The sequence below is a fragment of the Oncorhynchus clarkii genome, chromosome 3 (assembly GCF_045791955.1).
Source record: "Oncorhynchus clarkii lewisi isolate Uvic-CL-2024 chromosome 3, UVic_Ocla_1.0, whole genome shotgun sequence".
In the NCBI taxonomy this organism is placed as follows: Eukaryota; Metazoa; Chordata; class Actinopteri; order Salmoniformes; family Salmonidae; genus Oncorhynchus; species Oncorhynchus clarkii.
The window spans coordinates 42,616,965-42,631,292 of NC_092149.1; the positions used below are offsets into that span (position 1 = coordinate 42,616,965).

The 14,328-nt window shown below is 38.7% G+C and overlaps 1 protein-coding gene across 1 annotated transcript; it reads left to right on the forward strand.

The window, feature by feature from the left end:
* The first annotated feature begins 6,140 nt into the window (after positions 1–6,140).
* LOC139405981 (G-protein coupled receptor 183-like) lies at positions 6,141–13,870 on the forward strand. Its single transcript, XM_071148440.1, has 2 exons — positions 6,141–6,273; positions 10,233–13,870. Exon 2 carries the CDS (start codon positions 10,259–10,261, stop codon positions 11,378–11,380), a length of 1,122 nt encoding a protein of 373 aa, XP_071004541.1. The 5' UTR covers positions 6,141–6,273; positions 10,233–10,258; the 3' UTR covers positions 11,381–13,870.
* Positions 13,871–14,328: the final 458 nt, after the last annotated feature.

Consider the following 14,328-nt stretch of genomic DNA (forward strand, 5'->3'; position numbering starts at 1 on the left):
GATTGACAGAGTCGGCAGTCTTGGCCAGGTCAATGAAGACTGCTGCACAGTACTGTCTTTTATCGATGGCAGTTATGATATCGTTTAGGACCTTGAGCATGGCTGAGGTGCACCAATGACCAGGTCAGAAACCAGATTGCATAGTGGAGAAGGTACGGTGGGATTCAAAATGGTCAGTGATCTGTTTGTTAACTTGGCTTTCGAAGATTTTAGAAAGGCAGGGCAGGATTGATATAGGTTTATAACAGTTTGGGTCTTAGAGTGTCACCCCCTTTGAAGAGGGCGATGACCGCGGCAGTTTTCCAATCTTTGGGGATTTCAGACGAAACGAAAGAGAGGTTGAATAGGCTAGCAAATAGGAGTTGCAACAATTTCGGCGGACAATTTTAGAAAGAGATGGTCCAGATTGTCTAGCCTAGCTAATTTGTAGGGATCCAGATTTTGCAGCTCTTTCAGAACATCAGCTGTCTGGATTTGGGTGAAGGAGAAGCTGGGGGATCTTGGGCAAGTTGCTGCAGGGGGTGCTGAGATGTTGGCCGGGGTAGGGGTAGACAGGTGGAAAGCATGGCCAGCCGTAGAAAAATACTTATTGAAATTATCGATTATTGTAGATTTATTGGTGGTGACCGTGTTTCCTATCCTCAGTACAGTGGGAGGAGGTGCTCTTATTCTCCATGGACTTTACAGTGTCCCCAAACTTTTTGGAATTAGTGCTACAGGAAGCAAATTTCTGTTTGAAAAAGCTAGCCTTAGCTTTCCTAACTGACTGAGTATATTGGTTCCTGACTTCCCTGAAAAGTTGCATATCGCAGGGGCTATTTGATGCTAATGCAGAATGCCACAGGAATCATGTAGTAACCAAAAACGTGTTAAACATGTATATCCAAATATATTTTATGTTTGAGATTCTTCAAATTAGCCACCCTTTACCTTGATGACACTCTTGGCATTCTTTCAACCAGCTTCATGAGATAGTCAACTGGAATGCATTTCAATTAACAGGTGTCCAAAATACATTTGTGGAATTTCTTTCCTTCTTAATGTGTTTGAGCCAATCAGTTGTGTTGCGACAAGTTAGGGGTGGTATACAGAAGATAGCCCTATTTGGTAAAATACCAAGTCCATATTATGGTAAGAACAGCAAATAAGCAAAGAGAAACAATAGTCCTTTGTTACTTTCAAGAACTTCTTCAATTGCAGTTGCAAAAACCATCAAGCAGTATGATGAAACTGGCTCTCATGAGGCAGGAAAGGAAGACCCAGAGTTACCTCTGCTGAAGAGGATAAGTTCATTGGAGTTACCAGCCTCAGAATTTGCAGCCCAAATAAATGCTTCACAGAGTTCAACTAAAGACACATCTCAGCATCAACTGTTCAGAGGAGCCTGCGTGAATAAGGCCTTCATGGTCAAGTTGCTGCAAATAAACCACTACTAAAAGAAACCAATAATAAGAAGAGACTTGCTTGGGCCAAGAAACATCAGCAATGGACATGAGTCCAAATTTGAGATTTTTGGTTCCAACCGCCATGTCTTTGTGAGTAGGTGAACAGATGATCTCTACATGTGTGGTGCTTTGCTGGTGACACTGTCTGTGATGTTGTTGTTTTTTATTCAAGGCACACTAAACCAGCATGGCTAGCACAGCATTATGCAGCGATACAACATCCCTTCTTGTTTGCTCTTATTGAGAATATAATTTGTTTTTCAACAGGACAATGACCCAACACACCTCCAGGCTGTGTAAGGGCTATTTGACCAAGAAGGAGAGTGTTGGAGTGTTGCATCAGATGACCTGGCATACACAATCACCCGACCTCAACCCAATTTGAGATGTTTTGGGATGAGTTGGACCGCAGAGTGAAGGAATAGCATCCACCAAGTGCTTAGCGTATGTGGTAACTGTCTGCAAGAGTCTGCAAAGCTGTCATCAAGGCAAAGGTTGGGTACTTTAAAAATCTAAAATATATTTAGATTTTTTGAACACTTTTTTTGGTTACTACATGATTCCATGTGTTTTTTCATAGTTTTGATGTCTTCACTATTATTCTACAATGTAAAAACAGTAAAAAATTAAGAAAAACCCTTGAATGAGTAGGTGTGTCCAAACGTTTGACTGGTACTATATATAAAGTGTAATTTTGGGATGCAAACTCAAAATGTATCACTTTCAACTCAATATCTGACATGGTCCAGGTGTCATCTTTTTTTATGCCCATAACAAGTTGTGTGAGGTGTATACTTTAGTTTCAAAGTAGATTTGTTAAAGACTATCAAGAATTTCTCTGTGTGATTCTGATTTAGTCCACAGCAGTAAAATAGAGGTTTTCATTGGTGCAGTGAAATGTGCTGTTTTAGCAGGCAAACCATTGCAGGAAATACTGAATTAAGATGTTCCCCCTGCCCAGGCCCCTGAACCTGTGTAGGGATTTTATTTGAACTTTGACCAAAGGAGTGGGATGGTTTTTTGATTTATCTGTTGTTTTTTGTACAAAAAATGACATTCCGCAATGGACATTTATTTTTAATACTGTTTACTACCCTACAGTTGGTGGTGGAAGGGACATTAGATGTGTGTGAACTCCATTATACCAGAGAAGAAGAAGAAGTAACATTAATTATTGGAGTGGTTGATACACGTTGTTTAACATGAATGATTGAAGGAGGAAAGACTATTGGTTTAGCTTTTGTTTGATTAAGTTTTTCTACCGACTCATTCAACATTTGGGTATGTGAGATATGCAGTGAGACCGTATGAACAAAAGTCATTTCAGTGTTGTAGTTGTAAAATGTTTTGGACATGTGGTAAGTGTCTGCAGAAGAAACAAATATTTTGATGTTGAAAAGTCTGAGGAAGCACGGTGCTTTAATTGTAATGGGAGTCATGCTTCCGAGTTCCAGGAGTGTCCTGTTAGGATAAAAGAGGTTGCAGTAGCTAGGATCTGGGCTTTCCAACAGGTCTCCTATGTGGAGGCAGTGCAAATAGTGGAAGGAGCAAGTGGAAATGCACCACAGCCTGCAGTGGATGTCGTTCATTAGAGGGATTTTAACATACTAACAGTGTATGTTAGAAGGTAGACTTTGTTAAGTGATACATTGCACTAGACAAACGAATATATATATATTTTTTTAAACTACAAATCATTGTGAAGCCAGCTAAGTATGTTTTTAGATGCTTTTTTGCCTTTCCACGCTAAACACAAAATCAAGATGTTTTCTGTCTTTTTGTGACTGATACTAACTTCAGAACGAATGTGACAGTAGATATGTTTCTATTATCTTGTCCTGTGATTTTTTTTGGTCTGCATTTAGAATTTGGTATTGAAAACAGATGTGATATTTGCCTGCTAGCATGCATGCGTTGCCATTTAACTATCTTGTGTCGATTAAAACAGCCGGACATTGTAACGTCACACCTAAAAAATATAAAAATTGTGCAAAAGCCTACAGTGTCGAATTAAAAAGTTGTGGTTGAAGTGTTTCCATTACCCATTTAGACAAATTGCGCTTTAATAAAATGTCGACATCCTGTATGCCCTCCCACGTATCTGTTTAATGTCTTAAGTAGCCAGCGAAAGCCAGCACGGATAGAATGCAATAATTTACTAGTATTTGCCTTATTCTAATAATTCTCATGTGCCAACGTATCGCCATGGATCTAGCACAAATGTGCATACACTACCGGCTGCTTAGGCGATAGTGAAACGTGCACCCTTGTAGATCAGAAATAATTGGATGGTGAAATATGCCAGCCAACAAGCAAGCCGAAGCAATTCAGGAATTCTTGAAAGTCAGGACAATCCTTGTCCTATAGTTGAACAAATTAGATTTTGCAAGCAGTAAGCATTTAGAATTAAATATAGAGCTTATAGTTACATCATTTTTTATTTATTTTAAATTTATTTAACCTTTATTTAACTAGGTAAGTCAGTTAGGAACAAATTCTTATTTAAAATGATGACCTACAGTCCTCATGAGGGGACATGGGGACATGGGCTGGGATTAAAAATAAAAATATAGGACAAAACACACATCACGACAAGAGAGACACATTTTTTGTTTACAAATATTGTAGTAAACAAGCTTATATTTTGGCTTCTGATGGGGTACGACAGTTGAACTAAGTTCATAAGGCATTTATAAATCAAATTCTTTAAGAATCAACATAGAGTGGTTCTTCGTTTAAACGTTTTGAGCTTATGCCTCGACCGTTTATAGTAGATGGTGACAGATTCTGGTAAATTGCGTCATTCTGGCAATTCTGCATTCTGTGGCACCCCGCAAACGAAGAACCACTTGTATCATTGATTTATATGTCAAAAAATTAAGGTAGCAACTGCTGATTGATACTAAGGTAAGAGGGACAACGCTGATCCGAGAGCAGTGCTTCCTTTCTTCCTTTCTTGGTAATTATGTAAGGGAGAAGGAGAGGCAAGAAGGATCGGAGGACCAATATGCGGCGTGGTAAGTGTCCATGGTTCTTTTAATGAGAAATACTACACATGAACACGACTGAAATAAAAAAACAATAAATGTGGAACAAACAAAACCCAAAACAGTACCGTGTGGTGAAAAAGACAGACACGGAAACAAACACCCACAAACAAACAGTGAAACCCAGGCTACCTAAGAATGATTCTCAATCAGAGACAACTAATGACACCTGCCTCTGATTGAGAACCACACTAGGCCGAAACATAGAAATCCCCAAATCATAGAAAAACAAACATAGACTGCCCACCCCAACTCACGCCCTGACCATACTAAATAATGACAAAAACAAAGGAAATAAAGGTCAGAACGTGACAAATTCGAGTTCCACAGTTGACAATTTAGTAGATTTTCTTAAATGTCTTCTTAGAGAATACCTATGGGAGAATGCTACATTTCTATACATCCTTCAAGAAAGAAAACTAGTTAGCGGATCGCGGTGCCATCTGCTGTCCATTAAATGGTAGGGAATGAAGTTCTCAAATGGTTTCTATCTGTATTATGGAGTATTGACAGAGAAATTAATATGGGAAAAATTCACTTAACATGCATTGCTGGCTCAAAAGCTAATATAGACGTCTATGAACGAGTGGTTACATTTCTCCACCCTCATCCCTAAGCTTTTTAGCTAAAACACTATTATTTCAATTAAGGCTTCTAGTTTTAAATCCCAAACCATGTCATTACAATTCTACTCATCACTGGGTTTCCCAAACTCGTTCTTCGAGACCCCAAGGGTTGCAAATTAAGGTTTTTGCCCAAGCACGACTCAGCTGATTCAAATGATCAACTAAGCATCAAGCTTTGAATCAGCTGTGTTGTATTAGGGCAAAAACCAAAATGTGCATGGTTGCATGGCTGCAAAGGCGAGGGACGCAAATGCCCCATGTGTGTGCGTGAATGTGCGTGCGGGCTTACACAAATGTTTCTATGTGTGTAGGTAGATGTTCGTGAAAGAGAACTCATACCAGACCACAAAACTTTACTTTGAAAGAAAAAAGTAGGAACATATGAAAATGTCAATGATTAATGTCAAGATATAAGGCCATGAGTTTGAAACCACATCCTCTCATGGGTACACATACTGTACACATGGCACAGCACGTTGCCCAGATAACTTTTTCCTAACAGACTTTTACTTTTACTTTACTATGAACAAAATAAACACCTAATGATGTTAGGGGGGGTGGAGCTGATAGCAAAATGTATCAATTATTGTTTGGTTATCTTTGCTACCTAAGTTGACATTCATTATTTATAAAATTATTATCAACAAATGAGCAATATGTTTATAACTATAAAAGAGATGGCTACCACAAGTAGTAAGTAACAAAACTACATCTGAGATTTAGTTCCATGTTTATATTCTTTACAGTATTCAAAATAAAAATATTTAAAGTGTAGATATATGTGACAGCTTGGTTTTTGTGGGCATCAGCAGGTGCCAATTTCACCTAACCAAAAAACAGAGACAGTAGGGGAGAGAGAGCGTGAGCGAGTGAGAGAGAGACACAGAGAGAGGGATAAAGAAAGAGCAGAGAGATCCACAAACTCAAGAGCATAAACAGTAACACAGGATATTTTGATGTCACTATGGTTACGAAAGCCAGCCCGCCACTCAATCTTAGTTCTCTATTTGTCACTATGTGTCACTCTGCTCTAAAAGCCTGGGGCAACGTGGTCTTTGCTGAACTCTGAGAGAACAATCATAGTCTCATGCCAAGGAGGAACTATCCTGCTTAACTCTCATACTTTGGAAGAATACAGAAATACAGTTGATTTTGGTAAGTCCACGTTTGTGGTTTGGTTTAATCAATTGTTGATTTTGTATGCATTCTCATTTATTCAACTTGATATTGACTTCAACTTGACAGCTAGAAGTGGGAAAGTATTGGGAAGCGAAATTCAAAATCAAACAATTGCTGCAAAACAAAAGTTGCAGTATTGAGAACTGTAAACTATGGTGGACAATATGTTCTTCTCATGTTCAATGTACAATCAATGAATCATTAGGTTCACATTATCAAACAACTTACGCAGCTCATACCAAAATAACGCTGTTGAATGACTGAGACCTGGCTGTTAAACCAGGCCAATTTATAACTTAATAATATAGACTTAGAAATGTACAACACCATTCCAAAGTCAACAACAGCCAATCAGCAGGTGGCTAACTTATTATGAAGCTGTATGATGACATGATTCACAATATAGCTCAAAAATCTAGAGGTTAAGATGCTTAAATTACTCATTCTAACGCCTGACTCTAATGCTGTGGCCACCGCACAATTATATATAGAACAACAAATTATAGGACCTCTACAGGGGCCACACTGTTTTTAACATGTTTTTACTTTAGACAAAAAGCTGTAGCATTTGTACAAAGGAAAAAATGAAAAAGTCTATTTAAAAAAAGACAAAAGACTTTTGACCTTGTGTGAAAGTTGTAACTGCAGTTCACAAAGAAATACCCAGAGCCCTTGGGTTTGGCTTTGTGTTAATGGGTCAGGAAACATATTTATTTTCCAGCCTGAGTCTGCTCTGTCAGATAGCAGTCTCATGTCTGGGCTGTGACCAGGGTCACGCATTTTGACTTTCCTAAAAAAGCATATGGTCTGGCTGGGTGCCTAGGGATGTAGACTTCCTAGTGTATGACTGACCTATAGGGATGTAGACTTCCTAGTGTGCAAGTGTCTTACAACACCAATATTTTTCTGTGACGTGACCACCGCAGCTGTGTGCTGTGAAAACCCCTTGTATTGTTTGTAGACTTCAATCATGTTGACTCTGGCTGTACCCAAGTCAACTGCATGTGCTTTGTATAGATATTAATGGTAGATGGGTGAAATAAATATGCTAGCCTGCAATGGGAGTGAATGCATGTGTCAAATTTCTTCAAAGTAAGGTGTTACAAAACAATCATTGAAATGGGTCATTTAGCATGTTAAAAATATTGAACACATGCAAATGGATGAATGCATTTAGTGAAACTGGTCCAAATGTGCCTCTACACTGGAGTCTTCCCACTGTACATATGTTACAGCTAGGTGGCAATAGAGTTGATATTTTCATGTGATTACTTGTTATATTTCACATGTGACAATACTGATTCCTATGCCTTATGAGCAGACGCAATGACCTGATATATTTTGGGAAATAAGAATAGGTCAATTGGTTTTAAGTGTTAAGCAGAATATCAAAATACCATTTTAATCCAAATTATAGTAACACTTCTTAAAAACTATCAGAAATATGCATTAATACATGATTTATAAACTGCCAACAAATATATTTGTAAACATTTATAAATATGTATATACAATCCTTCCATTCTATGAGCAACATTTACAATAATGTATAAAGCATTACATAAACATTTATTAAAGCCACTTTGATGTAAAGTCCCCAGTACCGGTTCCGATCGACATTAATATAAATTTCTTATAAATCGATCTGTGGACATGTAGATCAAAATGGCTTGCATCGAGCGGTAGCCTTGATTCTCACGGACATAGGAGTATGTCTCGTTTGCCTGTGTGAAGCAGGATGTGAAATCTGACACCACTTGAAGCTGGCATGTCCCTCCTACCATTTCATTCTCTCTTCCGGCTATCCATCATTTCCTAGCTGAACCCTACATCACAGCCGTAGGAGAGTTGCTGTAGCATATTCAGAGCTCGATTTATAGGCAGTAATTAAAAATAATTCATCGATTTTAAACAAAAATCACTTTCTGTTTGTCATAGACGGACAACATTAATATGAGATGAAAGATGAGTTCCTAACGAGTTCAAGAAGCCAAGTTGGAGATCTGTGAGACGTCCACAGCGATGGGGGCAGACGTTTTAATTAAGAGAGACCTTTAGAAAATATGCACATTTTCTTTAATACTAAGTATAAGAATATACATTTATAAGGAAAGTGAAATCTTATAGTTAGTCGTTTTATAAATTAATTATTCCATATTTAGAAAAAATATAAGTCGTTTCAAGCCTTATTCATACATCATTTAAAATACTTCATATTTTCATTATATTTGTACTGTTTATTTGAATTTGTGTCCTCAACAGTGAATATACCTCACCAATTTATAAAAAATTTTACCAGAAAGGTGAGATTTAAACCTTTCTCTGAGTATGCAGGATTACTAGTTATTGTTTATGGCCCTCTCATGATAAATAATTACTTTTGGGGATTACGTAGATTACATTTCTGATTACATTTAGTTACATTTAAGAGGTTTTTAAAGCTTATTCAATAAAGTTACTATCAAGTGTTACCGATATGACTTATGTAGAAAGCAGCTATCTCCTTCAGACCTTTGAGGTCAGTATCCAAACACATTGAGAAAGAATAGTTTTACTTCCTTACTGAAAGCAGAATTTCCCATTATAGATACCCATCTGATCCGTTCATGCAAAATCATACTTAGAGTAACAAGTTCCATAGCTGTGACTTCAAATCATGCTCTAGATAGGGGACAGGCCACAAGAAGTGCCAAGCAGTAGGATGTCATTTTCACATTACTACAAGCCAAATCCTTCTCACTAGCTAAGTTTCCAACCAATTGGTGACACATTTTTATGCAAATATTCAAAAATCTGTATTAAGAAAATATGCAAATGTTCCCACCAGTGGTGTTTCCACCAAACAGACTTGACATAGTGCACACAAAATGTATGTTTTCATTTACTGAATAAAAAACAAACAGTTTTGTCACAAAAACTGTTGTAAAAAAGCAAATGTGCCTAATCTGGTCTTGGCATGTGCGCTCTAGACAACAGCTTGAAGATACAGTGTGGGTAAACTGTGTGGTTAGGCTAGTCTACATGATTATGGATAAGAGCCAGAATCATTTTATTTGTCAAACGGCAGTCAAGCATCGATCATCATTTCACCAGAAGAAGACCCTCTATTTATTGGATATATATTTAAGGAGCGTCAAGATCACTGTGCACCAATGGAGGCTGCTGAGGGGACGGCTCATAATAATGCCTGGAACGGCACGAATGGAATATCATCGAACACATGGAAGCCATGTGTTTGATGTTGTTGATACCTTTCTACCAATTCCGCTCGAGCCATTACCATTTGCCTGTCCTCCCCAATTAAGGTGCCACCAAAGTCCTATGCTATGCACTTTCACCACCCTGTGAAGTTCATCATAACTTATTTCATCTGTAGCCTAATTAACTGTGTGTTCCTCCGTATCATCGTGTGACTCCAAGTTAACTTCGAAATTATGGTTATTATATCAATAATTGCATTCTTTCTGGCATAATTCATTTTACTGACACAAAAAGATCCCACCATGTCAAACGAACAAATTATCTGCCTGCATTTATATAATTGTACCGAAACAAACTTCCTGTTTTCATCTCAGCTTTTGTGATTTTTACTCATATAAAAACTGTGGATGGATACATGCTTATTATAGACATGAATTTATACAGGATATAATTATGTGTACCTATACATCTATATCCATCAGAGGAGGATGGTGGGAGAAGCTATAGGAAGACAGGCTCATTGTAATGGCTGGAATTAAATAAATTGAACGGTATCAACCAAATCAATCATATGTAAATCACATGTTTAACTATGTTCCATTCATTTTGTTCCAGCCATTACAATGAGCCTGTCCTTCTATAGCTCCTCCCACAAGCCTCCTCTGATATTCATTCAGTCAATAGTCATGTGTAAATCTAAATGAAAACAATGTTTCTTCTTTTTACTTCTATAGCTAGCTTCACAATAGCCACTAGCCCAATGATGGAGGTGATGAGGACCTCCAGCCATGCAAACCCAACCCCTACCCCCACCCTCAATGACTCAAACACCTGCACAACACTGTATGACCACCTGGAGTACGCCCGAGTCCTCATGCCCCTCTTCTACAGCATCGTCTTCTCCGTGGGGTTGCTGGGCAACGCCCTGGCGCTGCATGTCATCCGGCCCAACCTAAAGAAGATGAACTCCACCACGCTCTACTCCGCCAACCTGGTCATCTCTGACATCCTGTTCACACTGTCACTACCATTACGGATAATCTACTACGCCCTGGGCTTCCACTGGCCTCTGGGGGAGTCCCTGTGTAAGATCACAGGGCTGATCTTCTACATCAACACGTATGCCGGGGTCAACTTTATGACCTGCCTCAGTGTGGACCGATTCATTGCTGTGGTCTTGCCGCTCCGGTTCGCACGCTTCCGGAAGGTCTCCAATGTCCGGTTCATCTGCGTTGGGGTGTGGTTGCTGGTCTTAATGCAAACTTTGCCTCTCCTCTCCATGCCCATGACTAATGTGGAGTCTGATGGCTTCATCACTTGTATGGAGTATCCTAACTTTGAACAGGTGCCCAACATCGCCTACATGCTGATCGGCGCCGTGTTCCTAGGCTATGGAGTCCCCGTGGTGACTATCTTATTGTGCTACTCCATACTGTGCTGTAAACTCCGCCTCTCTGCAAAGACCAATCACTTAACGGACAAGTCGGGGCGCAGCCGCAAAGCCGTTGGGGTGATCTGCTGCGTCTCCCTGGTGTTTGTGGTGTGTTTCAGCCCCTACCACATCAACCTCCTCCAATACATGATCCGAAAGCTGATCTATGAAACGAACTGTGCTGAACTCACTGCCTTCCAGATCTCCTTACACTTCACTGTTTGTCTGATGAACCTTAACTCCTGCCTGGATCCATTTATCTACTTCTTTGCCTGTAAGGGTTACAAGAGGAAGGTGCTGAAGATCCTGAAGAGGCAGGTGAGCGTGTCCTTCTCCAGCGCAGTACGGACATCGCCCGAGGGTTCATCCAGAGATGTCGTAGATGGTAAGAAGATCCACCTCAACAGCACTAGATACGAACAGTGTGTCCAACAGAATGGCCAAAGGTGAGTGACAACCAATCAACAGACCGGTGAGTCAAAGACCAACCAACAGATTGGAGAGCCATCAACCAGAAAACAGACCAGCCAACAGACCGGTGAGCCCACGACCAGCCAACAAACCTTTGAGCCAACGACCAGCTGACAGACTGGTTAGTCAATGACCAGGAAACAGACTGGTATGCAAACAACCAGTAAACTATTTGAATAACATACTATATGTTATGATTTTGAAAAACACATGATATGTTATGATTTCTAGCTAGGTGTCTAATGTTAGCTAGGTGGCTAATGTTAGCTACTGTAGGCTAAGGGTTAAGGTTAGGGGTTAAGGTTAGGGTTACATTTAGGAGTTAGGTTAAAGGGTTCAGGTTAGGGGAAGGGTTAGCTACCATGCTAAGTAGTTTCAAAGTAGCTAAAAAGTAGTAAGTAGTTGAAAGTTGCTAATTAGCTAAAATGCTTATCCGTTGTCCATGATGAGATTTGAACTCGCAACCTTTTGATTGTTAGACATTTACGTCAGTAAATTGCAAGAGGATGTCTGGGGAAATAGACTGAACTATAACTGTATAACTGATTAACAGTTTAAAGAGGTATCTCACGCCCTCTGGAAATAGAGCCACTTAGGACAGCCAAGGTAACAAACTGTTTCTGCCTCTTGCCAATACAGTAGTGCTGAGTGATTCACCGTAAAAAAAAATATCCCTTGTTATTAAACAACTAATTTACCAACATCCTTTCAATTATTTGAATTCCATATAGTTCTGCTTTTTTTGTGAGCTCAACGTGCTGTTTCTCTAGAGAGAAATTAAATCATTAATGAGAGAAACGTAGTCAATGGGCGCATTTGAGCGGATCACTTTTGTCAAGTCGATGACCATCGTTGCGCCTACGTGTCGACTGCATATACTTTACAAACTACCATGACTTCAGTCTGCAGCCATCACCTGCATTGTGGGAGGATCTATTGTCATTGACTCACACAAACGTGACCAAAGACATGATTGAAATAGAAACAAATTTTGATACGATTCATGTATACAGTTGAGTAATTCAAATGAATTTGATATTTGAGGCTGTTTCTCACTGATTGCAGTTTATAATTGTTGAAATAAACATGGCTCCAATCCACAGAACACACACTCACAAAGAAAAACTTTTATTAACAATGGCAGCAATGCCATGTTGATCTGAGCCTTGCTGTTGGAAAACCACATGGTTGTCACAGATGCACCTCCTCCGACCACTCCTCAACTTTCGTCAACAGTCGGTTGCTTTCGCTTTACCCCTTAAACACACCTAATAACTATGTGGGACACCAGGCAAATATTCAACCTAGTTCAGCACAGAACTGTGGTAATTAACTACAATTACCATAATCCATTGCGCATGTTCTTCCCAGTCCCGGACAGAGGAGGATACACATAGACCAGAAGGATAGAGACAGTTCGTGAGGTAGCTCTACCCAATTGATAGTTGTAGTAGTTGGTAATAAGCAGTCTTGAAAGTATGCCTTATCTACTTTCAACAACTAATACAATTATTTTGTCAGCCAGCTAGTTACTCACCTAGCTAAAAAGGATGACTTGTTCAATGGGATGCACAGAGATAACTTTAGATGGATGTCTGGCTGACAGGCTGGCTGGCTGCTACTGCCTGAGCAGAGATGAGATGATGACTTTAAGGAATGAAAAATAATAAAGTCATTAAATAAAAACGAAGTAATATACACAACTGAAATATTTTATTAAAATAAAGTTATGGTTAATAATGATGGCAGTAATGGGCTACCAAATTACCATCATGGTAGTTATCTATATTATTAACAATTTTTTTCTGTGTTGTTACAGCATTCAACCCACTGTCAGTGTCAGGAAAAAAAGGCAGGCGATGGCATCAAAAACATTTTAATGTCATTATTTATAAATGCATTTAATGTTTAATAAAAGTGATTGGTTAAAAAAATTATCTCAAATAACACTTATCGCTCTGCACTACAATACAGTGACACATTTTTTGCCTCTTGCAAATATAGTGACAACTTGATCAAAAGCAGAAACACAATGAGCATATAAGGACAAAATTAGACAGCATGGACACAGGCATGAAAATATGTCCCAAAATGGACAGCTGAATATTACTTCATAGTTTCAGAGACTCTGACTATAGAATAGAAAGCTTTGGAACATCACAATGCTGAGGAATGAAAAATAAGACAATGTTGATTATACTTTTTGTGTATACACTTCCTGCATTATTCTTCAATTTACCTTTTGATTGTTGATAAATGTAAAATATGTCAACACCATGTACTAAATGTAACTATGTCCCTCAATTAATTTTATCAGAGTCAATGACATCCATATTTTTTTTACCAAGTGGATCACATTTTTTTATTCCTTTGTTCACAATAAGGGTCCCCCTCTGTTTTTGATTAATGTGATGACTGTGTGTTGATATCAAACCATTTAATTTTGAATAAAAAATAAATGGAAATAAATAATATCTTGTCTGCTTTTGAGGTGTTCAAGATCATGTGGTATTCCTCAGAAAGATACAATGAATGTCCATCCATATCAGTAATGTTGATCAGACTCCACTGTAGGCCAACACTGCTTGCCAGACACAACCGCAGTAACTTATCTGAGCCTCAAGAGGGCAGTGTTATATAGAAAGAGAAAGATAATACAGTAGAACATTTACAGTTGAAGTCGGAATTTTACATACACCTTAGACTCAGTGTTTCACAATTCCTGACATTTAATCAAAGTTAAAATTCCCTGTCTTAGGTTAGTTAGGATCACCATTTTATTTTAAAAATGTGAAACGTCAGAATAATAGTAGAGAGAATGATTTATTTCAGCTTTTATTTCTTTCATCACATTCCCAGTGGGTCAGAAGTTTGCATACATTCAATTAGTATTTGGTAGCATTGCCTTTAAATTGTTTAACTTAGGG